General features: G+C 38.3%; 1 protein-coding gene across 1 annotated transcript in view; it reads right to left on the bottom strand.

The window, feature by feature from the left end:
* Positions 1 to 27755, bottom strand: part of GORASP2 (golgi reassembly stacking protein 2, 55kDa) — a 38078-nt gene that overhangs the window by 9987 nt on the left and 336 nt on the right. The window contains exons 2-8 of the mRNA XM_010843802.1: positions 14024 to 14104; positions 12341 to 12544; positions 11568 to 11654; positions 10573 to 10703; positions 6016 to 6148; positions 4223 to 4346; positions 786 to 872 (exon numbers count right to left, since the gene is read on the bottom strand). Coding sequence (XP_010842104.1) covers positions 786 to 872; positions 4223 to 4346; positions 6016 to 6148; positions 10573 to 10703; positions 11568 to 11654; positions 12341 to 12544; positions 14024 to 14104 — 847 coding nt within the window. The remainder of the gene's footprint in view (positions 1 to 785; positions 873 to 4222; positions 4347 to 6015; positions 6149 to 10572; positions 10704 to 11567; positions 11655 to 12340; positions 12545 to 14023; positions 14105 to 27755) is intronic.

Raw genomic sequence — 27755 nt, 5'->3', positions numbered from 1 at the left:
CCGAGGGTGACCGCAGACCCCGCGGACCCCCAACTGATGGCGATGACCTGGAGGGGCCGGGGGCTTAGCGGCCTCCGGGCTAGCATTCCCGCCTCACGCAGACCCCTTTTCCCTTTTTAATTTCGGACTCAGAGTTGCTAATAGAGAATCCCTATGTATGTTTGTCACTCAAATTTCTCAAATATTAACATTTTATCACACTTGCTTTATCATTCTGTGTGTGCTCACATTTGGTTAATGGCTTAGTATGTCTGTGTAACAGCATCTTTAGCCATACAATTAAAGGCTATCAGAAGCCAACTATACTTGATTACTGAAATAATATCTGATCCCTACCTGAGAGATAAAAGGACTTGGTCTTCACTGGGAACAATAAGCGAAATAAACAAAAATCTCACCTAACATTAGAGTTACTGAGGACCCAAGCAAGGAGTGCTCGTCTCTAAGATACAATGTCCTATTCATTAAGCACTGACCAGAATGCCCTAAGTAAGGAAGTGCTGATGAATGGAACATCTACACACTCCTTATTCTGGCCTCAGGCTGCTTGGACGCAAAGAGGATGGTGGGCTAGGTTTAAGGAGCCCAGGGCTCAGCAGCTGACTAGCTGGTGACTGCAGCTCATTGCCAATTGCTCTCACTTATCATGAACTTACAGTAGAGATAAAATGAGAATGAAACAAGTAAAAAGTCACCACATAGGGATAAATTTTTTTCATTGTTTCTAAGATGTAAAATACCAGTAAAGCTATTATTATGTTACATGTATGTCTCCTGCGGCTTACCTGGTAATGTAGTAGTTGGGTTCATTGGCGGCATAGATGTGAGGGACTGGTTTACTTGTGGTGGCAATAATGGTACCGTTGGTACACCTAAAATAAAAGCACAGCCTTTGAAACATTTCAGTTGATAAAGAACGAGCAGACCATCGTGGACAGTCTTCAGTCCCTTCCCTCCCACCACGGTCAGGTCTTCCCTCAGTGAGACTTCATTTAGTCAGCTGGTCTCTAGCTGTGTCACTCCACAGCTCATCCACCTGTTCTGCCCTCTGCTCTTTGCAAGGGCTGTTAGTAGAGCATGGGCCAAGGGGGCGGGGGGCTCTTTACAGAGCCCACCCCAGCTAAGTAACACCAGGTATGAGTTTCACCCCTGAGAAGGGCTGGATTGGAAAACTTTTGGAATTTTGGAAATGAGATACAAAGATTCCAGTCAATCTTTACTGGGCTCCTGACCTAAAAGGTCATGTAACCCTATATGCCCCGTGAAACAGTGAATGCTGGTCTGTGAGAGAGAATGATGTAGATAGCCTGAAAGAGACAAGAGCATGTGGAGCTCCAGAGATGGGGAGAATGACCTTCCTGAACCTCCGTTTCCTTCTGGCCTTGGTTCTGTGACATGCCTTTGAAGCCTAGTACATTTCCATTTCTACTGATGTTAGCTTGAGGAGTTTATGTTCTTTATATTCAAGTACCTCTTAGGATACCACCTAATAAAGGCTATCTATTAACGCTTACCAGCTACTCAAGTGCGAAGTTTCACTGATATCCAAACAACAGTAATACTGCACATGGATTTTGATTTTGTCTTACAGAGATCTGCTTAAAGCCAGAATGAACTGTGCCTAAAAGTATGAAGCAACTATTTTCAGACAGTTTTATAAATTTAGTTAGTCACATATTTACTTTTCTGCGGAAACTGGAGGCATGAAAAATCCGAAGGGAGTTCTTTGTTTTATTTGATTCTCAAAGGTGTTGGACGGTTGGTTGGTATGTTTAAGTCTTTCAAGTTTGGGGGCAGGGTGGGCACCTGTTATATGTCAAGACATTGTTCTAGGCACCAAGGAACTTACAGAATAAAGAAAATAAAAAAATCACTACCCCCAGTAAATTTACATTCTGATGAAGTGCAGAAAAAGAAAGGGAGACAGGAAGTGTGAGGAGGTCATATCGATTAATGCCATTTCAAAATGATATATTCATTTTCTGAAAATCCAAATTTTTCAAATCCACAGTGAAGTTTTTTTTAAAAAACACATACTTTTATGTTTCTACAGTTACTGTTTGGGCTACTTTTCAGCAATATAATCAAAGCAAAGATTGAAAAATAAATACCTAACAAAAAGTGGTTTCTCATGTCACAATGCTAAATTTACTTACTCAAAGTGAAAATGCTGATTTCTTTCAATCTCCTTTACGAATTTCTGATTTATTGATACCTCTTTTACTATTCAATAACCCATTTCTCTACAATGTAATAAGACCAGGAATCTCAGTACATGTGCTTATAAGACAACACAAGTGTAACTGTCATGTATGAGGGCAGATTTAAAATAGAAACTGCAACTTGAAGACACATCAGCTATCTCCTGAAGCCAGAAGCGCTCTCATGCGCACTGGAACCTCACTGTAAAGCCAGGTGAGAGCCATCAGACACAGACTTGGTTGCCGCCTTGGGAAGTCTATTCAAGAATAAACTAAAGGACCATTTCTTATATCTGATGGGATATAAGTGAAAAAACTCAATCTCACAAAAAGGACTCAAACATTACTTGATGAAATAAACTTTAAAATCTCTTCCAGATATATCTATGACATGATACTGATGACATTAATATTTAATTTCATTTAGGAAATATTCTAAAACTAGACTGTGGTGATACCTGCACAACTCCATAAATTTACTAAAAATCATTGAGTTCTATACTTTCAGTAAGTAAATTTTATAGTACACAAATTATACCTTGATAAAGCTGGGAAAAAATTCAGCAAAGAGTAGGGGGTAGGGATGAATGTCATCATACTGATAATTGGTGAAGGTGGGTGGTGGGGGTCTGTTGTACTTCTCTTTACACAAATGAATATCTGTATTTATTAACATTCATCTATTTTTGAGTATGTTTCAACTTTTTAATTTTTTATAAAAAATAAAAATTTCAAACTTATCTTGGAAAACAAAGACTCTGAAAAGATTTGGGATTTCAACCGAGGGGACAAGCTCTAGGGACCATTGTTGACTTTAACTGCATCTTGATGGGTGGTTTTACGTCCATTCCAGAACAGAGTGGAATATGAGCAGATCTGGAGACAAATATTAAACAAAAGAGCTCAAGAATAAACGGATACTATAAAATAAAATGAAACCATGGCAGTGTTTTATCCACTTATTCAACACTGATTGAGTATACAATATACTCTTGGTATGATGAAGATATTTAAAAAAAGGAAAGGGAAAAATAAACTATGTCAACGTACCAAGTTAAGAACTGTATCATGTGACCAAGCAATTCTAATTTCTGGGTATATAATCAAGAAAAATGAAAACATATGTCTATGCAAAAACTTGTACACAAATGTTCATAGCTGCATTATTCAATAATAGCCAAAAAGCAGAAACCACCCAAATGTCCATCAACAAAATGTGGCATACCCATGCAATGGAACATTATTTAAACATAAAAAGATAAAGTATTAACATATGCTGTGACATCAATGAACTTGGAAAACAGAACACTATTCAAGGTAAAAGAAGCCACAGAGAAAGGTCACAGACGACCACACAAATTTTATGAACTATTTAGACTAGAAGGAGAAAGTAGATTAGCAAGTGCCTAGGCCTTGGGGGACTGGGGGAAACGAGTGACTGCGTACAGGATTTCCCTTGGGGCAGTGAAATGTTCTAAGCTAAGGTGATGGTTGCAAAACTCTGCAAATATATTCAAAACCCCACTAAATTGTACAGTTTGAAATGGGTAAACTACATGCTATGTGAATTACATCTCAATAAAGTTGTTGAAAAAAACCTAAAACATGCAAAAATGGAGTATAGCAGGTAGAACAAGGAGTACAGAAAAAGAAGAGACAGGAACATGTCCCCTAAGCAAGACTGAGCCCCTAGGAAGGGAATGGTAAACTGCTCACTTTTGTATCCCCAGGGTACACTAGTTAGGGGATATGCAATCGTCTGCTGAGTAAATAGAGCAATTAAACAGAATTTAAAGGTAGAACACGGAGAAGTCCAAGGTCTAAAACTGGCTGAGAAGAGGTTTAAACGCATGTGATAATTTAGTACCCACCAGCTTTCAGACAGGGCCTGTCAATGCACAGCATGGTTACAGTTTTCAAAGCCCACTGGAATTAATTTTTAAAATTCTACAGCTGGAGGCAGAAAAGAATATCATGTAAAACAAAGCAGACTGAAAACAGAAATCTTATTTTCTGCATACCTGTACTGAGAACATTACTGACAGCTGGTGGAGTTGAACTAATAGAAAGTCCAGACAGACTCTGTTCAATTTCTGTAGTTCCTGGTGGTGACAAAGACGGGGGATTAACTGAGGACAGCTGGACCTTCCAAAAAATAGAAAGAAAAAAGGAAAATTACTCAAGTTTACTTAAAATATACATATTGGCTCTCACTGGTCCTACTGATACTTTTTTGATCATGTACAAACCGTCAAAAGTTTTCACCTGGCACTTTGGCTTTCAGATACTCCTTCGTAATTTTGAAAGGCGCCGAGGATGTCACGCTGTAGACATCTCCCCATCCTGTCACTTCTGGTCTCTTAACACATAGCATCTAGCCCGTCACACACACTGTTTTAGCCACTTCAACACCAGGAGATTCTTTCTTCTCCTTCCTAGCCAAAATGATTACACTCAACCCTTAAAACACCACTTTTTTCTTCTTCTCTGATTTCTCAGCCAGATTTTAAATTTTCATTGTTCATGGAAGAAGTCAGCTGAAGTCTTAATACCATGAATGATTCCTTAGAAATTTCGTATGATGTCTAACGTCATGAGTCCCCCTTATCTTTTCTCATCAATGAATGAATGTGGGAACTAGATCTCTACCTTCGGGAGCATGGGGTAGGGGTATGAATGAATCTATATGGACTCTACAAACGGGTGGATGGGTGATTTTCAGATTTCACCCCTGAATCCTCCGTCTTCCTCCAGCTCCAGTGTCCTCCAGCACTTTTCAACACGACCTGTATTACGGTCCTTCTCCCCAGCTGCCATTTCACCATTTGGTTTCCTGACTGCCTGTCGAGCTTTACGGGGCAGAGAGCACTGACTGGGGCGGCATGTATGATGGTAGGAGTCTGAATATGTAACGACACTGGCTCTGGCCGTGAGCCAAGGGGTGGGGTGAGGAGAGGTTACACATTCCCACGGCTCCTTTTCACTTCCTCTAGAATTAGGGATGGCCCAACCATAAACCATAAAATGACAGCAGCCCTTTCTTTACAACCACAGCATCTTCTTTCTGATTGTTTGGTTTTTATTTAGTCATGCAGGCAAGAGTTAACTGTCCTGTAAGGCCTGCACAGGAAACATTTTAAAAGCCCCTAAGCCTGTACAAATACCTCTCGTACTCCTTAAATAGCCTTACGTTGATCATGTAATTGCTCCCATCCCCCTAGCTCTCCTTGCGTTCTCAATCAGGTCTCTTGAAATCGTAAGCACCACCTGTCATCACTGTATCCCGCAGCAGTCACCCTCTCTCACCAGCAGGTCGGCATCTGCATCCCTGCCCCAGCCCAGGACATGTTTGTTCACTCCTCCCCTCACCCGACTTCTCCGCAGTTCCTCACACAGCTGCCTGAGCCCGCTTTCCTGACGCTCTGCTTTCTCCCTTTGGGCGTCTCCTGACCATCCTTTGCTAAATCTCCTGTCTCTGCCTGTCCATTTAAATACTAGGAACAATCAGGATTCCAGCCTTGTTCCTCTAACCCACCCAAGCCCAGTCCGTTGTTTGTTTTTTTTTTTTTGAATCAATGTCCATTGGGTAAATTACCCTCTCTATGTTGATGATTCCCAAATCTGTATCTCTAGCCCTGCCCTCTTTCCTGAAATCTAGAATCAGAGGATACCCATCTAGGTATCCTACAAGAACTTCAAATCCTACACGTCAGTATTTAACTCATCTGCCCAGTTTCAGTAAGTGCTATCACCACACACATCAACTCATCTCGGTGGAAAGTTATGACATAACCAGGCAGTAAAGTTACCTTACCTCTGTAAACCCATCTTTAAGAGGAGTAATCGGTGTACCGGTCATCTGTCCTGGAAGAGAAATTTTCTTTCCTTCTTCAAATGGGCGTGTAGGTATACGATGCAAATAACCATATCCAATGCCACATCCTAGGCTGAGAAAATAATTTTTTCTTTGAAGTTATTGTTATCAATCACAGCTTATGTTTCTTTAAGGTTTTGAAACAAAAAAACACATCTCCATTCTTCTAAATACTATCTCTTATCAGAGGTCTCATCTGACCACCCTTTATGAAAAGCACGCTTCCCTCTACCACAGAAACTAACTTTACTCTCCTTTATTTCCCTTCAAGTGTTTATCTCTATCCAGCACACTGTATATTTATTTTCTGTCTCCCCCAGTAAAATGTTAAAGGGGCAGAGACCTTGTTATGTTTACTGTCTTAACGGTTCCTGGAACATGGCAGACACTTACTGATTATTTGCTGAATGAATGACATAGTCTTTCTATTCAAGAGCTCCAAACACTCGTGCATGCTAATGACATTCACACATCCCATAGGTCTACTTTAGAACCAACACACATCAATCCAAATGAATCCAGATTTCTTCTAATTCAGCACCCTAAGGCTGCCAGTGACATTTTTCTAACTAGATACAATCACAGTGCTTCTTTCCAATCCACTGATTCCCCCAATTCTTGCTTCCCTTTTCCCTTTGGAGAACTCCTCCCCAGTCACTGTGCAATGCTGGTGGGACCGTCGTCAATCAGCGCCTGTCCTGCCCCAAATTAGGCGTGTCTCATGACCAGAGCCAGGCCAATCTACCCATCTTGCTCAGGACCGCAAACCTTAGGAGTGACATAAAAAACAAATGGCTATATCCCTTCACTAGAATACAGATGAAACTGCCAATTAGTTCTTCCTTTCTAAGGCCCTATTTAAGACTTTTCACAACTAGGTTTCAACTTATGTTTCCATCACAGTTGCTTATACTTTCCCAAGTACTTGTTCTGAGTAGGACATGTACAGATACCTCTGTGCCTATCCCATTAAGACATCTATTATTTCCATGGCTACTACCACCACCACCAAAAGCTGAGAGAGAAAGCAGTTTCTTATCTGAATCTGATTCCATAACAGTGCTTCACATTACAAAACTACTTGTTTCCTCACTTTGTCTCCCTTATACCATCAAGCTGCAATTTTTACTCAACTGGATCTCAGACTGATTTCGAAGAAAGAAAGATGAAATATACCGATCAATAAAAGCCTTTCAGAGGTAGATGCATTTAAAAACATTTAAAATGCATTTAAAATTTACTTATCAATCAAAAGAACTAAGTGGTGGTAGAGAAGGCACTTGAGGCAAGAGGGAGGCCCTCCAAAAATTTAAAGACAGCCGAAGAATGAAGCTAAGAAAAATTCTGTGCTGTAGTGAATGCAACATGGTCAGCCTCTGAGGAAGGAATGAAAACCAGAGACACACATATACCAAATGGTGGCAGACTGAGGAAGGAAGTGTATATGGGCCTGTCCTAAAGCTGATCAACGGCACAAAACCATGTCAAAAGGAGAAATGTCTTCCACAGAAAAAGAGAAACTGCTAGTCTAGAAAAGAAGGGTGCCAAGAACAAGCATGTAGCAGTATTTAGTCAGCATAACTAAAAATAAACAAACTAGTAATGTTTTTTGTTGTTGAACTTCATCTACAATCTCTTGCTTAGGACACGATTTCATGCACACCAAGCAAGGTGGAGGTAGTAATGGGATCTAAGAATTCTAACTGGAGAGGAGGCATTTTTCTATCATAAACTGAAAATCCACCATTTATAAATACAGAAGTTTATTTGCAAATTTAGTTTATATGATACAGTCCCTCTAGAATGAAATCAATTTGGAATACCTTGAGAAGATCACCTTTCTGACAAACCTGGACATTGGAACACCGTAACTTGATCAAGTATGGGCCCCAGACAGGCCAGATTCTCTGTTCCATTTTCTTAAATTGCAGTAAGTCAGCATTCTGGTGGCAGAATACATTCAGCTGGAGAATCTCAGGTTTGTGGGTTAGGGTACTGTGAGCAAATGGAGGCCTTCTCTGTCTGCATCAACTAAGGTCATCCTTTACCTGGCAAGTACTACAACTTTTACAAAACACTGGAAGAAGTTGCCAAATCCTAGCCTTTCTTATAAATCTAGCTTATGCTCAACAACTCCTCAAATTTAAAAAGGTTCTTAGAACTTTCGAAATAATGAAAAATTTGTACAATTTAAACAATACAAGACCTACAGATATAATATTAAGTAGGAATGCTGTGCTTTGACTTTTTGAAATTAGGAAACTGACTTGAAGAAAAGTCCCAGAAAACTGATTTTATAAAATTTGCTTTTCTGTTTGGCTTGACCCTCTTCTAAACTGCTTTTTGCTGTTTCAATTTTGTCTACATTTTAGTGGAAATTGGTCTGTTCATTTCTGAAAGCCAACAGTTTCCTCCAAGTGCTAAGAAATTTTCCCAGCAGCTAGAGAAAGTTACACTGTATTGTCCCACTGCTGAGGAGAGACCTGGGAAAATAAAACTGAAAACTATTTTACTAAAATAACAAAATGAAAAAGTTGGTTTGTGCTTCAGTTCAGTTCAGTTGCTCAGTCGTGTCCGACTCTTTGCGACCCCATGAATTGCAGCACACCAGGCCTCCCTGTCCATCACCAACTCCTGGAGTTTACTTAAACTCATGTCCATCGAGTCGGTGATGCCATCCAGCCATCTCATCCTCTGTCGTCCCCTTCTCCTCCTGCCCCCAATCCCTCCCAGTCTTTTCCAATGAGTCAGCTCTTCACATGAGGTGGCCAAAGTACTGGAGTTTCAGCTTTAGCATCATTCCTTTGGAAGAACACCCAGGACTGATCTCCTTTAGGATGGACTGGTTGGATCGCCTTGCAGTCCAAGGGACTCTCAAGAGTCTTCTCTAACAACACAGTTCAAAAGCATCAATTCTTCGGCGCTCAGCTTTCTTCACAGTCCAACTCTCACATCCATACATGTCCACTGGGAAAACCATAGCCTTGACTAGATGGACCTTTGTTGGCAAAATAATGTCTCTGCTTTTGAAGATGCTATCTAGGTTGGTCATAACTTTCCTTTCAAGGAGTAAGCATCTTTTAATTTCATGGCTGCAATCACCATCTGCAGTGATTTTGGAGTCCAAAAAAATAAAATCTGACACTGTTTCCACCGTTTCCCCATCTATTTCCCATGAAATGATGGGATTAGATGCCATGATCTTCGTTTTCTGAATGTTGAGCTTTAAGCCAACTTTTTCACTCTCCGCTTTCACTTTCATCAAGAGGCTCTTTAGTTATTTGTCACTTTCTTCCATAAGGGTGGTGTCATCTGCATATCTGAGGTTATTGATATTTCTCCCGGCAATCTGGATTCCAGCTTGTGCTTCTTCCAGCCCAGTGTTTCTCATGATGTACTCTGCATATAAGGTAAATAAGCAGGGTGACAATACACAGCCTTGACGTACTCCTTTTCCTATTTGGAACCAGTCTGTTGTTCCATGTCCAGTTCTAACTGTTGCTTCCTGACCTGCATATAGGTTTCTCAAGAGGCAGGTCAGGTGGTCTGGTATTCCCATCTCTTTCAGAATTTTCCACAGTTTATTGTGATCCACATAGTCAAAGGCTTTGGCATAGTCAATAAAGCAGAAATAGATCTTTTTCTGGAATTCTGTTGCTTTTTCCATGATCCAGTGGATGTTGGCAATTTGATCTCTGGTTCCTCTGCCTTTTCTAAAACCAGCTTGAGCATCTGGAAGTTCACGGTTCATGTACTGCTGAAGCCTGGCTTGGAGAATTTTGAGCATTACTTTACTAGTGTATGAGATGAGTGCAATTGTACGGTAGTTTGAGCATTCTCTGGCATTGCCTTTCTTTGGGATTGGAGTGAACACTGACCTTTTCCAGTCCTGTGGCCACTGTTGAGTTTTCCAAATTTGCTCACATGCTGAATGTAGTACTTTCACAGCATCATCTTTCAGGATTTGAAATAGCTCAACTGGATTCCATCACCTCCACTAGCTTTGTTCATAGTGATGCTTTCTAAGGCCCACTTGACTTCACATTCTAATATGTCTGGCTCTAGGTGAGTGATCACACCATCATGATTATCTGGGTTGTGAGATCTTTTTTGTACAGTTCTTCTATGTATTATTGCCACCTCTTCTTAATATCTTCTTCTTCTGTTAGGTCCATACCATTTCTGTCCTTTATGGAGCCCATCTTTGCATGAAATGTCCCCTTGGCATCTCTAATTTTCTTGAAGAGATCTCTAGTCTTTCCTATTCTGTGCTTATGAGTTAAAAAAAAAAAAGGACTAGAGTTTGTGTACCATGCTCACTAAATTGTGCTTTAAAAAAATGAATTATTGGATCCAACATTCTAGGTTGGCTCTTTCCTTTTCTCGAGAAGTTTTACTATAAACCAGTAACTTATTTCAAACTAAAAACAATGCTTACAACATATCTGACTGGTAAATTTAAGCAGTTGTAACTTAGTCTAAAAAAAGTGACCTTACCTGCCTTCTCCACCCCATGCAGAATTTGGTGTAATAATCACTTCTCGACAGTTATCAGTGTCTGTATTATACACATAAAGTTTCAATGGTTTTGCTTCATGTGTTTCAATAAGGCTGAACAGATCTTCAGACTGCAAAAGCATTACAGAAGAAAAATGTTTTTGTTCCTGAATTTTTGAATAAGTAGGTCTCAAATAGTAGATATCAAACCTAGTTAATATTTAAAACAAACACACACACACTTAAAAGAACAACAACAAACTCAAACTCAAACAACAGACTCAAACGTTCATCCCTGCAATGTGGGCTCAGAGGACACTCCACAAAGTCGGCAAATTAGAATTATCTGGGGAATTTTAAAACTGCTGACGCCCAGGCCATACCCCGGAACAGAACCTCGGGGTGGGACCCAGGGGATTCCACTGTGCACCCAAGAGTAAAAAAAAAAAAAAAAACAACAACAAAACACACACAAAAACCAGATCCTGGGCCCCGCCCCTAGGCATAAAAAGCATTTCTTAAATCAGTATTATTAATGCCTACCTATACAACGCAAGGCCTCATGTTCAGTTCTGTAAGACCTAGTCAGTAATTGAGTAAAAGTTTTCCACACCCAAATTCAACATATTCTGCTTTCTTCCTATTATTAAGAGCTGGTTATCTGGGCACCTTTTTTTCCTGTCATTTGTAATTGAGTAATACATATTTCCATTAGCTAACAGACAAGGAAAAGGATCCAACTAATAGAGCTAAGCCAATTTTGCTACCTTAGAAAAAGAGAAAATGAAATCAATAATCAAAATGAGGATTTAATTTAATCTTGAGGTACAAGAGACATCTTCCATATTTCTGTTTAACACCCTGGAGCATAAGCTATCTTGATTAGCAAAGACCTAAATTTCAACTCTGAATGTAAAGTATGCAAATATACTTGAATTTATACATTAATGAGAAAATGTTAAATTATTTTTAGTATTAATAAACAAATTAATTACCTCATTCATGACTGTATCTGCTCCAATGATATAATCACTGTGAGGTCTAAGACCAGCCAGTGCTGCAGGAGAATTTGATTCCACTTCCTAGGATGAAGTGGAATAAAAACTGTTGTTATTGTTTAGTCACTAGATCTTGTTCAACTCTTTTATGACCCCATGGACTGTAGCCGGACAGGCTCCTTTGTCCATGAGATTTGCTAGGCATGAATACTGGAGTGGGTTGCCATTTCCTCTTCCAGGGGATCTCCCTGACCCAGGGACCGAACCCATGTCCCCAGCATTGGCAGGAGGGTTCTTTATTGCTGAGCCACTAGTGAAACTTCCCCATTAAATTACTGTATATAAAATAATCTTCCAAACTGTATAGTTCAGTCCTTCATTAGAGTAATTTAAACTCTGTATTTGTCTTATTAGAGACAATGTCAGATCAGAAGCTATAGGATACACCTATTTAAATCTCCCAAACATAAAAAAACCCAACAATATTTTTATAAATATTTAAAATATTTCTGCAGCTATTTGCTTTAATTTAACTTCTTCTAATGGATAAATCATTAGAAAAAAATTTTAGGCATTATATTTGCTTTTCTTTCTCAAGCTGTTTTTCTTTTTTATTAAGACATATTTTAAAAGCAATTTTGATTTTCAGAAACTAAAAGTAGCCTAATAATAATAATAGCCCTACAGTCTCCCAAATTGGAAACAACCACTATTAAAACACCTTTCTACACTGTTTCTTAAACTGCTAACAGCTCACAGTTGATACATACCAACACATGCCAAACGTTTTCATTTGCCCCATCAAAGCTGCAGAAACGAATGCTGACTCCCAACAAGCCCTGGCCACCCCACATGTTACTTGGTGTAACTGAGGTCTCTCGCAGCTCCAGTGTTTTACTACTGTAGATAAGCATCTTCACAGGTTTTTCAACATTTGCTTTCAGTAGATCTTTAAGAGTATCATTGTCTTTATTCTGTAAACACAGAAATTTTTCTTAATAAATAAAAATCTAATGCTAATTAGCTTAAGCATACAATGGCCCTATTGGAGAAATAATAACTAATGTAAATAAAATATTCAATAAGTAGAGGTTTCATTAACACTCAAATATTCCTCAAAGTAAAAGAATGTCAAGAAATTAGGAACTTATGTTAGTGTAACCGAGTAGGACTCTACAGGGCCTCTGGACAGGCCTTCCTCCATATCCTCTGCTGTAGCTCCTCTCTCAAGTACCCAGATTATAGGATCTCATGCATATTTCCTAAGTTTTTCAGATGCTAAAAACTACCACCAAAAGCAAGAAACAACGACTTGAAGATTATAAGCAGGTAGCCACAGACCTGCAACCACCAACCAATCAGGGAACTGTGCATGAGTTGACCACAACCCTGGGATACCCCTCCCTCACCTTGACTTCAAAAATGCTTTGCTGAAACCCTTCAGGGAGTCTGGGTTTTTCTGAGCAGGAACCACCAGTTTTCCTTGCTTGGTCCTGGAATAAACCTTTCTTTGCTGTACACTCTTAACATTTCGGTGTTGTTTGGCCTCACTGTGTGTCAGGCCCACAAACTTGTGCTCAGTAACATTAGCAACAGCTTCTGACTTTTTTCTAATAGAATTATGGAATTTGCAGCCCAGCATTATTTGAAATGATCCAGGGCTTCAACGATAAAAAACTCTAAATACTCCACAAGAAGACATATTACTAACAGAGTTGGAGTGACTGATTTTAAAATCTAAAACATTGCTGGAGTTAAAGTTTAATTTTGGACTTTACTCCTCACATATACACTTAGTACAAACTGGTAGGAAATAGTATGTTAAATATTTCACTATGTAAATGAATAAAGGCCATTGTGTAAGAGATGTCAGTAAGTAATGAACAAAAACTTAGACTGTTGTGAAAAACCAACCAAATAGAATCTACTGTCATAAGAATCTACTGAAATTATAATACAGTTTCCTTCCTATTGGACTTTCCTACATGTAAACTAAAGCAACTTTTAAAACTGGTTTTAAGTCTGCACTTTTGGAACACATCTCTGTCTAGTTTTATAACACTATTTCTATATGAGGGGACTGAGTGACAAGAAAATTGGCAAGTTATTTGAGAATGAGTCTTTACTAAATCATTTGTCAATAACCTACAAAAGTCTGACATTTTTGAAAAAGCAACAAAATCACATCTTTCTGCTTAAAAAATAAATAAATAGAAGTCTCCAGTGTCTTTCTTCCTCCCCCTAAACTAATCACTGGAGTGTGAGGTGTAGTATTCTATCAATATATTTGACATTCTCACCTTTACTAACACATGGTTATTTTATTGATATCATACTCTATGTACTGTTTATAACTAATGAATAAATAAATATCCATCTCAGATAATCTGAAAAACTCTATTTTCAAAAGATGACAAAATATCATAGGTGAAACTACAAAAAGCTGAACTTACTAATCTTGAACCATTAATAGAAACAATAAAATCAAAGAATGGCTCCAGTCCAGCTCTATGTCCTGGGGAATTTTCTTGTACCTGTGAAAACAAAAATGAAAAATGCAAAGCTTAATTATGAATTAAAAGCTAAAGTTTAATATCTATCACTTCAGTTAAAACAGATTAATCTCATTTAAGAGAAAATATAGGTACTCAGTAGTTTTCTCATTTCTCTTATCTTCCAGATAATGTCTCTGCAGCTCCCTAAATTCTACTCATTCTTTAAACTCATCTCATGTATGAGGTTTTCCCTCTGGTTCTATTTCATATACTTTCCACTTTTTAGGGGGTGGGAGGAGACAATGCTCCCAGCATTTAGCACATGACATAGCAGACAGTTAATCATCACAACCAAGTGGCAAATTCAAATTAATTTATTCTATTTATCGCATGACTACTACTAGCAAGGTACCATTTGGTTACAAAACTAATGTAGGAACACAGCTACTGTTAGGAAAACATTTATCTGCTGAGTAACAGGCACGAAGAAGGGGAGACAGAGGACACACGGACCTCTAATAACTGTAATACGAAAGCCAACAGGTTGAGAGTCACACGCACAAAGTTCTAAGGGAGAGATTAAATCTGAGTGAAGAAGTTTCCTAGGGAAAAAAATGACATTTGAATTGTGCTTTAAAAGGAGGGTAGAACTAAGGAAGGATAAGGGGGATGAGAAAAAACACCTGAAAGCTGAAAGAACAATATGAGTAAAAACCCAAAAGAAGAATGAAAAATGAGGATACTGTAGCTAGCTGGAGACAACAAGGTGGGAGGGGACAGAAATGAACTATGTGCAACATTCTGTGCGAATCAGCAGTTTTCAGGCTTTCATCAGATTCTTAAAGGGTGTCTCCATGACCCAAATAAAGTGTTAAAACAATGGGTTTTTGCAATTCTTTTATTTTACAGGTGAAGAAATCATTTTAGGACTTGCCTATGGACGGAGGAGCCTGGTAGGTTGCAGTCCATGCGGTCGCAAAGAGTCGGACACGACTAAGCGACTTCACTTTCCCTTTTCACTTTCATGCATTGGAGAAGGAAATGGCACCCCACTCCAGTGTTCTTGCCTGGAGAATCCCAGGGACAGGGGAGCCTGGTGGGCTGCCGTCTATGGGGTCGCACAGGGTCGGACATGACTGAAGCAACTTAGCAGCAGCAGCAGCAGCATAGTCTCAAAGTAGGGAAATGGTAGGGATGAAATTCAAAAGTTTATCTTATTAACCATTAGTCCAGTAAGAAGGATGGAAAGAAAGAATGGAGCTAGACTTACAGAGGATTTTACTTGGAAGATTAAGATTTACCTAGCTTCTCAACAACTCAAATGTTTAGCATCTCAAATTTGAAATGCATTAAAATAAACTATTAAACTTCCTAAATCCGCAATAACACAAATATCAGGAGCTAGTAATGGCAGTGATATGACAAAAGAGCAAAAACTTAATAGAAACAATTTTGCATTTCCTCTAAAATATTTTCAAAATGTTTTAAGAATTTTTATTCTGCTTGATGTTACTAAATACTGTCAAAACTATCCCATGAAGAGAGTTTGCATTGATATTTGTAGGCTGATCCTCTGTAATAGCCCAGTTTTAATAATCAATTCTGAGGCTAATGCAAATAAAAGATTCACATCCATCCACACACAAATCGGCAGCTATTCACAGTAACAAATCATATGAATACTTTCAAAACAGAACCCAAGTTGTTCCCAGAATATGTTCTTCTAATACCAGACTTCACAAATGAGACTTAATCTTGAACTGATGATACATTCATTATTTTTGAATTAATACTACCTTTTATTCATTTAAAGCCAAATTATACTATTATTGCCTCCAAAGAAGTAAAAACTAGATTTTCTTCATTTGTCATAGTAAGGAATAGTTATAAAAATGGCTCAATGTTTAACTTACTAAAACTGATCTTGCTTTAAGTAAAATTTCCTGCAAATGTGGGACTAAAACCATTTTTGTAAATTAAACAAGTTAAATATCAAAAAGATTTATTATTTAAAGGTATTGGTTCTAATAATCAGTACATACCTGCTAATTTTCTTTATACCCTTTTCTTAAATGGGGCTTATTTTATATTCCATATTTTATCAAGCAAAATGTCTAGAACCCAAAATGGCACACAGATTTCTCCTTAAATGGCAACTCAAAAAGGGAAAGGGTGGCTGCCTAGAGCTGCTATAAGAACCGAGAGGTTGAGTCACAGCTAGCTGGCAAAAGGTCACGATCCTCTAGGTGTAAAATGCCTGTGTTAGGTTCCTATCATTTAGGTGTGAAATGCCTGAGGTGTGAAAAGAAGATAGCTACTGTAGACCCTAGAAGCCCCCTCAGAGAGGAATTTCTCATGTAATAGGGTCCACATCTAATCAAATAATTCTCTGATTCAGAGTGTTTCCAAATTACCACTTTTTTTTTTTTTTTAAAGAAACCAAATAGTCCGTTGATCAATTTCAGACTTCTCCGCTGAGGCTGCCAACAGTTTACCTTTACCAATACCTTTGTAATGTCATCAGCCTAGAAAGGTGATCCCACACACTGATTCTTATCATGCCACCCTCTAAGTATCAAGTTTTACCACTATCTGTTTGAAACAGAAAGTCTCCAATACCATTAGGATTATTCTTCCCCAGAATTCAAAAGATTCAATAGCTAAATTTGGATTCTAACATAAATAAACCAAGATAATCCTTTCTCTAGTTTTCATTTTCATCTACGACGAACATCAATCTGTTTCTAATGGACCTTGAAATTAATTTCTTTCCTAAATTTATTTACATTTTAGTACCAGTACAACTCTGGCAATGAGGTATTTTACTTAACTATGGCTAGGAAGCCAGCAGAGGGAGCCCTAGAAAATGCTCTCTTTGACCCTGTTTAAAGCAGAACTTCCTACATTTTATAGCATGGAAAATAAACTCTACAACACCGCAAATTAAACATCCACACAGGCAAGTTTCTCTGGCAATATTATCCACTGATGAGACTCTTTCAGGCATCTAATCTCTCAAGCATTAGATTATCACTCCACTACCTTGTCCCCTGTGAGAGATCTCTTGACTGTTGATTCATCGCCAGCTTCCTGAACCATCTTAATTACAAAAGAAAAAAGAAAAGAAAAAATACATATACCTGGCTCCATGGGCTAAATATCATGGGCCAAATATCATGCAAGTTTAAGATGGATAAATTAAATCTGAAAGTTTAATAATTAAGATTTTACATGACTTTGAAAAAATGTACAGTGAAAAGATAAAAGAGTTTTAGAACAAAAACCCTCTTGATTTTGAGTCATGGTTTGCCTACTTAATAGCTTTTTGAGCTGGGAAAAGTTTACCATCCTGGGTCTCAATTTCCTCATTTGCAAGGAAGAGAGAACAACATCTACTTTGGAAGAATAATGTAGAGATTGAGTGAGTTTAACTTCATGAAATGCCTAGTGAAGTCTCTGACATATGATAAGAGTCATACAAATCTTAAGTTCAACTTCCTATCTCCACAAACTACCACCTGAGGGCAAATTTTTTTAAGCTATTAATTCCTGGACACTGCATTATTTTTCTGGCTATGTACTAACTCTCTCACTCCTTAAAAAAAAAAATAAAAAGAGGAAAAGACACAGAACATTAGTTAGCTAAGAGGAGACAAATCATTTTCTTAATGTTGTCTCTCAAAACTCAAATCCGTATGGATAGCAGATCTAAACATAAAAGGTAAAACAAAGAAGCTTTTAGAGAAAAACAAGAGAACATCTTTTGGATCATCAAGTATGAAGACTTCTTAAACCGAACACAAAAAGCTAACCATAATTTTTTTTTAAACTTGACAAACTTTACTGAAACTATGAACTTCTGCTCATCAAAGACACAATTAAGAGAGTGAAAAGATATGCTACGTATTCAACAAAGGAATTGCATTTAGAACAAATCCCAAACTACTACAAATCAAAAAGGAAGAGTGAAACCACAATAAGACACCACATCACGTTCACAAAAACTGCTAAAGTAAAAAGACAGTAACAAGGATTGGTAAGGATGTAGAGAAACTAGAATCCTCACACACTGATGGTAGAAATGTAAAATGGTGCAGCCTCTGTGGAAAACAGTTTTGCAGATCCTCAAAATGTTAAATACAGACTTATCGCGTGACCTAGCATTTTCATTTCTACGTATATAACCAGGAGAAATAAACATGTCTGTGTAAAAACCTGCACACAAATTTCATATCTGTGCTATTCATAATAGCCAGAAAGTGACAATAAGCCAAATGTCCTTCAACTGATGAATGAATAAACTAAATGTGGTACTTACAGAACGGAATATGATTTGGCAATAAAAAGAAATTAAGTATTAACACATGCTAAGACATGAGTGAACCTTGAAAACACTGTGCTAAGTGAAAGAAGCTAGTCACAAAGATCATATAATATGTAATTCCATTTATAAGAAATGTCCAGAATAGGCCAATCCACAGAAAGGAGATTACTAGTGACCAGGGGATGGGAGCAGGGGGAACAGAGAGCAGCTGCTAATGGGTATGGAGTTTCTTTCTGGGGTGATAAAAAGGTCCTGAATGAAGATACTAATGATGGTTGCACAACTCTGTGAATATACTAAACAACCACTGTACTGTAAAGTTTAAAACATGATTTTAAAGGTATGTAAATTATAAGCTCAATAAATCTGTTTAAAAAAGACAGACAACTTAAAGAAATGGAGAAAAGGTTTTAGCAGATACTAAACAAAAGAACAATGGACTGGTTCAAAATTGGGAAAGGAGTACATCAAGGCTGTATATTGTCACCCTGCTTATTTAACTTACATGCAAAGTACATCATGCAAAATGCCCGGCCAGATTAATCACAACCTGGAATCAAGACAGCCAGGAGAAATAACAACTTCAGATATGCAGATGATACCACTTTAATGGTAGAAAGTGAAGAGGGAACTCTCATCTCTTTGTGAAGGTGAAAGAGGAGAGTAAAAAAGCTGGCTTAAAACTCAACATTCAAAAAACGAAGATCACAGCATCTGGTCCTATCACTTCATGGCAAACAGGTGGGGAGAATGTGGAAACAGTGTCAGATTTCATTTTCTGGGGCTCAAAATCACTGCAGATGGTGACCGCAGCCATGAAATTAAAAGACGCTTGCTCCTTGGAAGAAAAGTTACGGCCAACCCAGACAGCATATTAAAAAGCAGAGACATTACTTTGCCAACAAAGGTCCAACGACTCAAGGCTATGGTTTTTCCAGTAGTCATGTATGGATGTGAGAGTTGGACTATAAGGAAAGCTGAGCGCCGAAGAATTGATGCTTTTGAACTGTGGTGCTGGAGAAGACTCTTGAGAGTCCCTTGGACTGCAAGGAGATCCAACCAGTCCATCCTAAAGGAAATCAGTCCTGAACATTCATTGGAAGGACTGATGTTGAAGCTGAAACTTCAATACTTTGGCCACCTAATGCAAAGAACTGACTAATTTGAAAAGACCCTGATGCTGGGAGGGATTGGGGGCAGGAGGAGAAGGGGACAACAGAGGATGAGATGGTTGGATGGCACCACCGACTCAATGGACGTGACTTTGAGTAAACTCCGGGAGTTGGTGATGGACAGGGAGGCCTGGTGTGCTGTAGTCCATGGGGTCGCAAAGAGTAGGACGCGACTGAGCAACTGAACTGAACTGAACTGAAGGGTGTGACCAGAAAGGGAAAGAATGCTGGTTACATGAGTGTGTTGTTTCTGAAAAATTCATCAAGCAGTACACTTACGTATAAAAAGTCTTAAGATATGGTCCTTCTATCCAAAAAGTAGAAATGAAATCACAATCTTAAGCACACACACCTAACACCTCACCTACAAGGGACACAGTTTGAAAGCCAGCAATTAAGTCTAAAAGGACTGAGCCCAATGTAAAGGCCACAAAGTAACTTGCTCTAACACTCATTCTTTTTAACAACATAAAAAGAAACACTTCTCCATAAGCACTCTAGAAAAAACAGCTACAATAAGCAACATGGCATTTGCTACACATTTTATACTCTTCCAAGAGCAAAACGGGAGTTTATGACAGAAACTGCATAGTGAAGGGGCAGCCATCTCTACTACATAAAAATAAATTAGCACCAGTGATTGGAAGCTGGATTCTGAATCACCAACTATACATAAATAATCCCTAATGTGGATTCACTCAATCACTACAGGCAGTTTCAGTGGATTCTGAGATCTATTTAGTGAATCATGACAGAACTGACAAATGTCAAAATAGAGAAGTACCCAAAACTCATGCCTTAGTAAGGGTCACCCCAGGAAGAGTCTGTACCCATTAAACAGCCGCTCCTCATCGCCCCAGACCCTGGTAACCACTATCCTAGTTCTTGTTTCTATGGATTTGCCTATTTCGGACATCTCATATAAAATCATTCAACATGTGATCTTTGTGACTGACTTCTTTGTGTACAGACCTAATCGTTCCATACTGGGTTGATTTCCAGTGAGGTATTCATCTCTTTACTTTGCACTTCCATCTAAAGGATCAGAACTAATACCTTAAAGCAAGGAAAGGAAACCACACACTACTTTCTGAACCCAGGATATCACCAGACGAGCTGTTTTATAAGCTTATATGCAAAGATATCCAAGCTTCTGGCTGGTATACAGGAGATGTGGGTTCGATCCCTGCATCAGGAAGATCCCCTGGAAGAGGGCATGGCAACCCCCACTCCAGTATTCTTGCCTGGAGAATTCCACGGCCAAAGGAGCCTGGTGGGCTGCAGTCCATGGGGTTGCAAGGAGTCAGACACGACTCAAGTGACTGAGCACCCATGCATGCACTCACAATTGTGTGGTAAATAATTTTGAAACAGACTAGAAGAGTTCAAGGCTCACCTGTTAAAATATTTCTTCTCACATGCTCTACCAAAATAACTCAAGATATTGCTCTCCTGATTCTGACCCTATAACTTGTAACATATAGAGCAATTGGAAATAAAATTCAGATAACTAAATGAAGTAAAAACCCATCACTATATAATAGCTTTCTAGAATAGATCTGTAGGTTAGAAAAACGATATTAAAAGAAATCAGTCTGCTCCAAAAGAAACTAAAACTCTGACAACATGCCACCTCCTTTTATACTCTTCAAATACCAACTCAGGTACTTGTCTCTTAGGGAAAGAAAACTTGCTTTGTGACCTCAGGCAATAATCTCTCCTGTTCCTTTTCTTTAGCTGTACAGTGAGGAGGCTGACTAGATAGTTTTTAAGATCTAATGACTCAGCAAGAAAGAAATCTCTTGCTAAGCTATCTACTGATTCTATAGTGTAGATCAAACTCAACAAGATCGTTTTAAATCATATAGACTTTTAGTCATTTTAGTTCACGTTTTCAGTAACAAAAATGGCAAAGCAATGAAAAGAACACTGGCACTCATCTGTCTTTTAACATACAGATATAAAATTTCCTCCAGAACGAGGGTCTTCAAAAATTAAGCACATTTATAAAAGAATGGGTCAGATCTGATCCAAAACTTAGAACAGCATTAAAGTACATGGTTAGGTACAGGGACAAAAGTAGCTGCTGAGTGACTAAGTGGAAATACTATTTAAAATGTTTACAAGTTTAACAGTATTGTCACTACAGTAGTGGTTCTCAATGGGTGACAAAATACTGTAAATGCTCATAAAGGCACCAGCTAACATTTATTGAGTTTTAATCACATTCCAGACCCTATGTTAAGTGCTTTACATGGAATATGCCATTTAATCTTCAAATTAACCAATGAGGTGGTGGACGGCACAGTTTTAATAAACAATGTGCTCAATGTTTTTCCAAAGTATTTTCATATACACTATTTGATGTGGTTTTTAGTTTTTTAAAAAAGGCATTACTACTGGAGGAGGCATTCCTACTCTCCCCACTTTTCAGATAAAAAGAACAAAGCTCAAAGAAGTTCAACGATTTGTCCAAGGAAAAACAATGAATTGGTGGAATGACACCCGAATCTAGTGATTCGTGAGGGTGGTTTCAATGGTCGGTTAGGATAGTTTCTCAATGTATCCATCCATGTCCACAAGGTTCCTTGTTGCCGAAAATGTGCTTAAATGCCTTCTCACTAGTGCTTAAAAAAAACAAACACAAGCAAAACCCAAAGAACCCCAGCACCATTCTCTTCATGCTGTAGTAAATTTATATGCAATGTCAAAAGGAAGTACAGTCTCCCAAAGTAACTCCTTTAGCTTTGCATACATTGTGTAGAAAAAAATGATCTTACTTGATAATCTACAGCTCGCAAGGCAAGCTACAGTCAGATTCTAAAGCACATGTCAAATCTTTATGGATATTTTCTACTTAGATTGTTACCTGATATTTTACTAGTGTTATCAAGCTAGTGTTATCAAGCAATATAATTTTGGTAGAATAGTAAAGCCAACAAAATGAATATACTGATGTTAGTGGTTTTTCTAAGTTCAATTCTTATGAAAACTTCACGGTAATTATTTAAAAGCCCTGTCAATATTTGACCCAGAAAGCCACTAAAGCCAGTTCTGTGTACTTTACTACTTAATGTCCAGAGCCAGAAACCATAATCACCCACCAAGAACAGGTCTCTCCAAACGAGGATCCTTAAGTCCATATGTAAGAATACTCTTCATCATAAAAAATATATAAGGGTATACAAACAACATGATGGTATTAATGTGTTTGAGGCTTTTTAATATTGGAAAAAGTTTATGTTCAATGATACTGACAACTCCTAAAAGTGTCCTAAGGTTCACCTACACTGTATTTCTTATAATGAACAAAACACTCCTGTGTGCCTGTGCTCAGTCACTCAGTTGTGTCTGACTCTCTGTGGCCCCATAAACTGCAGCCCGCCAGGCTCCTCTGGCCATGGAATTTCCCAGGCAGGAATACTGGAGTGGGCTGCCATTTCCTTCTTCAGAGGATCTTCCTGACCCAGGGATCGAACAAGCATCTCTTATGTCAGGTTCCTTACCACTAGCGTCACCAAAGCTTAAGTAAAACATTCAGGGAGGAGCCAAGATGACAGAGGAGTAGGACGGGGAGAACACTTTCTCCCCCACAAATTCATCAAAAGAGCATTTAAATGTAGAGTAAATTCCACAAAACAACTCCTGAATGCCGGCAGAGGACATCAGGCACCCAGAAAAGCAACCCAACTCTTCGAAAGGAGATAGGAAAAAATATAAAAGTCAAGTAAAACATTCGTAATAAATGAAGTATTCTGATTCTACATTTGAAAGCAAAATATGTTTATGAAACAATTCATAGCCTTTTACTAGCAGAGGTCAATTTTGGGAGCAGGTTAAAATCTTTAAATGGTGCTTATAAAACTTTTTTCATTATAAGATCATATTTGGAAAATATCAAATAACCCACTGTTTTCTTTTTGCACCCATTGTTTTTAGAGTGAGTGAAAAGAGAAGGGGCTAATAGTGAGATTTTTATGTTTTTCAAATGGGGGTATGAGTTAAAAAAGTTAAATACCGTGTTAGAATAAAAAAAATTATGACTATGAAATAATGGGATTTCATTTTCTCAAAATAAGAATGAAGTTGAAATCTTGCAGGATGTAATGTAGATTACTTAGGTACCATTAAGAAAGAGCACATCTATATAACAGTAGATACGGTCTTGGTATTGTTTTCTATAGAAATAATTTCACTTACTGTCCCTTTATCCTCTAAGGAGAATACCTAATACTGCCTAGTATCCAGCAAATGGCTCAGAAGATAGAGGCCTGTTATTACACTGGAGCCGCAATTCATCTCAATGGCCTTTCCTTCAAAACTTCCATCATCTCAAAATCTCTCTCGGAGGAAATTATAAGGAATAGTGAACATGACATTTTCCATGTCCCCATACTGTTGTGAACATCGGCTCCAGAATGTCATCAGATATCCCCCATTTCAAAGAGTATGAAGTGCAGAGTAGAATTAATTTGAATATTTTAATTTAGAAACATCTTACAAGGGGCACCCATAAGGCAACTCCAAAAATTCTGAAAATGGCCTTGACGGTTTCACTTGATAACAGAAAATCTAGGCAAGAATTCTCTATTAAATACAGTTACTTCAACTGTAGTAACTTCTAACAAGGCTGAGAAGTCCTGGCTAACATTTCTCCTGCTTTATGTTAGGATTAGAGAATGGGAATAAAAGTGGTATGCATGGTGAACACAGAATCAGACCCAATCCATATGGAAATCCAAAATATAATGTTATTTTTCTTTTCTTTTTCTTTTGGGCTTACCACGCGGCTTATGGAGTCTGCCAGGAAATTTCCTATAACGGTATTTTTAAAAGGAAGCTTCTCACCAAATTTTAAAATCTTATACTAGTAGTCCACTTTAAAAAATAATTTTTATAACTATATTTTTAAAAAATATATAAATATTTCAGTCACTGTGAATATGTTGGGAAAATAAAAGAATAAAAATGTTGCCATCCACCAATTATCCTTTTAATATCCTGGCTTTTTAGCTTTCCATTTTCCTGGGCACTTGAATGTATATGCACATACACATACATGAAGGCACATCTATGAACCCACAGTGTTTTGAAACATAGTTTTCACTGAATGCATAGCATTCCAATTTGCAGTTAGGCCCTAATTTATTTAACAGTTCCTCAGCTGTTGGATAAGTTGTAAAGCTAACATCCTATGATAACTTTTGGCCATACTGTAATATACTTAAATATGTTAAATTACTCAAAATCTTTGTGAAACATGGCTAAGGGGCAATGTTAGTCACAGGAAAAAAAAAAAGGATGGGAAAAAATTTTAACAGTAGTTACCTTTAGATGGTAAGATTACAGGTAATTGAGGTTCTTTGTTAAACTTTTTGAACTTATCCAAATGATTTCTAATAAACATGCTGATAATCAGAAAACAATGTAGCAATTTACTAAAATGGAGACCAATGTTTATATAACTAGACATTAGAATTCACTAATATGGGGAAATACAATTCAGTGAAGATAAAAGGTAGCATTTAAGGTTGTAGATAAATACCTGTAACAACAAAAGACTAGAAAAACTAAGTGTCTAACACCAGGGGGTGGTGCTTAACCAAACTATATTACAACAGATTCACTAAGGGGCTAAGAGAAAGTGAGAAGCCAATCTCTGTGTGCTGCTACAGAAAGACAGAGACGATGCTCTTCCACATTAAGAAGACCAGGATGTTTAACAGTATGTATCATGTGATTCCAACAGTTATAAAAGAAAACAGAGTTAAAAGTTGGGGATGGGGTGTTGATTGTTTTACATGCATAAAGCACTTTTGAAAGGATACATAAACTGTATCGGTCACTTCTAGGTTAAGTAGGGAGAGTTGGCTATGTAATACGATCACAACATGAAAATGTGCATTAATACATAAAAGATAAAAAGTAAATTATTCATAGCAGAAAATCTGGAATCACTTCAAAGTTGTCTCCTAAGTACTTTTTTAAAGCAGAATCTAACAACAGATCTAGAAAAATAATGGAAAAAACAGAAAGTTCAATCTATGAATTGTAGGAATACAATTTAAAAATAACATAATAACTAGCAATGGATATGTGTGCACTATAAACTGGTATTTCAAAACACACTTACACAAGTTTTTATCACTAGCAAGGAAACAGCCAAAGAATTACTAAAGAAAACTAGCTTTTAATTAAACCATTCTAGAACTTATTAAACATGGGTGATTTTATTCCATGATTATCCTGTCATATTTACTCTGGTTTACAAGCTCACTAATCCAGAGACAGAATATACAACCACAATTTAGGCAATAACAAATGGAAATAAGATTTTTATATGTTGAGATTTAACATAGTACTTTCCTCCTCTAAAAACAAAGATAAAGAAACCAATTACAGAATAGGGCAGAGTGGGTTAGGAACTCTGAAACATTTAAAAAAATTCTAAAGTAGATGATCATTACTATTTTTAAAGCTCCCTCTAATAAAACTCAAATGAAAGAAGAATTACTTCATCTTTTGCAACATTTATGCTCCAGATGTGGACTGGAAACTAAGGTTGTCCTTACTAATTCTAAAAACCATATTTATAGATTAATAATATCTGCAGTACTGAATACGAATGCTGATTTACTGAGGTGCACCTATGTAAAAAAAAAAAGGAGAAAAAAAAAATACTCCAACTTGTTTAACATCCCACAGTCATTAACAGAAGTCACCGAACTGGAATCCTTTTGATGTGTACAGCTTTCATACAGACTTTTAAGATTCATTAATACTGTGCTTTACCTAGAACACGTTATCATAAAAATATCATGAATCCCCAAAGATTCACGGCCACAATCAGCTCGTAACACTGGATAACAAACCCCACAGCAGAGAGCTGGGAATCAAACCAGAGAATACAAAGAAAAATACTGCCACTAACTTTCACTTCACATCTGGGATCTGACAATTCTCCTTCCATTTCCCCCATCAGTGTGGCACCTGGGGATTGGCTTAGCTAAAGGGAACAGGAAGGTATTATGATTTATATATAGATTCCCCTTATTTTCTGGGAAAATTATCCTTTCCACACACCCAGAGTGTGGCTTCAAGAGGAATTTTTAGCAGAATGGAGGGACAACTAGCTGTGATAATCCTGAAGATCAGAGAGGTGACCGATCACAGCCCCATTAAGCAGATGTCTGGTAATTTAGTTTAAGAGATGTTCTCTCACCTGAAACATGGGACCCAAGGCAGAAGATGAGCGCAGCAATAGGAAGTGCACTTTCCCACTTTCAGTAAAAACGCTCTTGTGAGAAGCTGAGGAGCTAGTATCTATTTACACTCTATTATGTCCTGAAATAGCACCATGGATCGGGGCCACTTTGTTAACAGTCCATCATGTTATCACTCACGCAGGTGTCACAGCACACAACCAACACTGCCACTTCCTTGAGGAAAGGACTTCCAATTCCTTGAGGAAAGGATCAGCTCTGTACAACCCAGGCTGTTCATAGCTGGGCCTGAGCAAACGCCTTTCGAAATACTGTTTCTCTGCATCCTGGTGACTGCACTTGCTTTCCTTTACTTACCTGGATTTTTTTAAGTTCCTTTCCATTACCTTTTACACTGTGGATCTAAATCTTAAAATCCACTGAGCAGCCTTAGGAAAAAGGAGAACGGAAGTTGCCTCCGCCAGGAAATGTGGAAAAGGAGGGTTGGGAAGGTCAACAGCGGCACAGGAGACAGAAATCCAGTGAAATTCAAGTAGGTTTAAGTCCGTTAAACCTACTTCTAGGCAATTCGTTTCGTTGCCTAACTGGCTTTTCCGGACATCCAGGCAGCGCCGAAGTGAATTAACTCGAGCCGTCTCAGCCCCCGCCTCTAGTCTGCGGGTTCCAGGTTTCCTTTTCTTGGAAAATTCAAATGCTACCTTCACCATCACCTCTTTTGCAGACTTTGCTCCTCCCACCCCCTCCCCGAGCCTTCCCTAACTTTGAGAGCTAAAATAAAGGGGAGGGGGCTGAGAAGGCCGCGAAGAGAAAAAGGAGTCAGGGTTGCCCTCTCGCCTGGGCCACCCCCGGCCAAGTCGCCTGCTGCCTCCTCGGTTTCTAGCCCGTCCTCCCAAAGCGGCGGACCCCGGGCGCTCCAGGGAGGCAGGATACGAGCGGCCTCCCGAGCCGGCCTTGTCCAACGATGCGCCCTA

The sequence above is a fragment of the Bison bison genome, unplaced genomic scaffold (genome assembly GCF_000754665.1).
Source record: "Bison bison bison isolate TAMUID 2011002044 unplaced genomic scaffold, Bison_UMD1.0 scf7180017864190, whole genome shotgun sequence".
Lineage (NCBI taxonomy): Eukaryota > Metazoa > Chordata > Mammalia > Artiodactyla > Bovidae > Bison > Bison bison.
The sequence above is the reverse complement of the archived record's forward strand: the minus strand, read 5'-3'. Positions and strand labels throughout refer to the sequence as shown.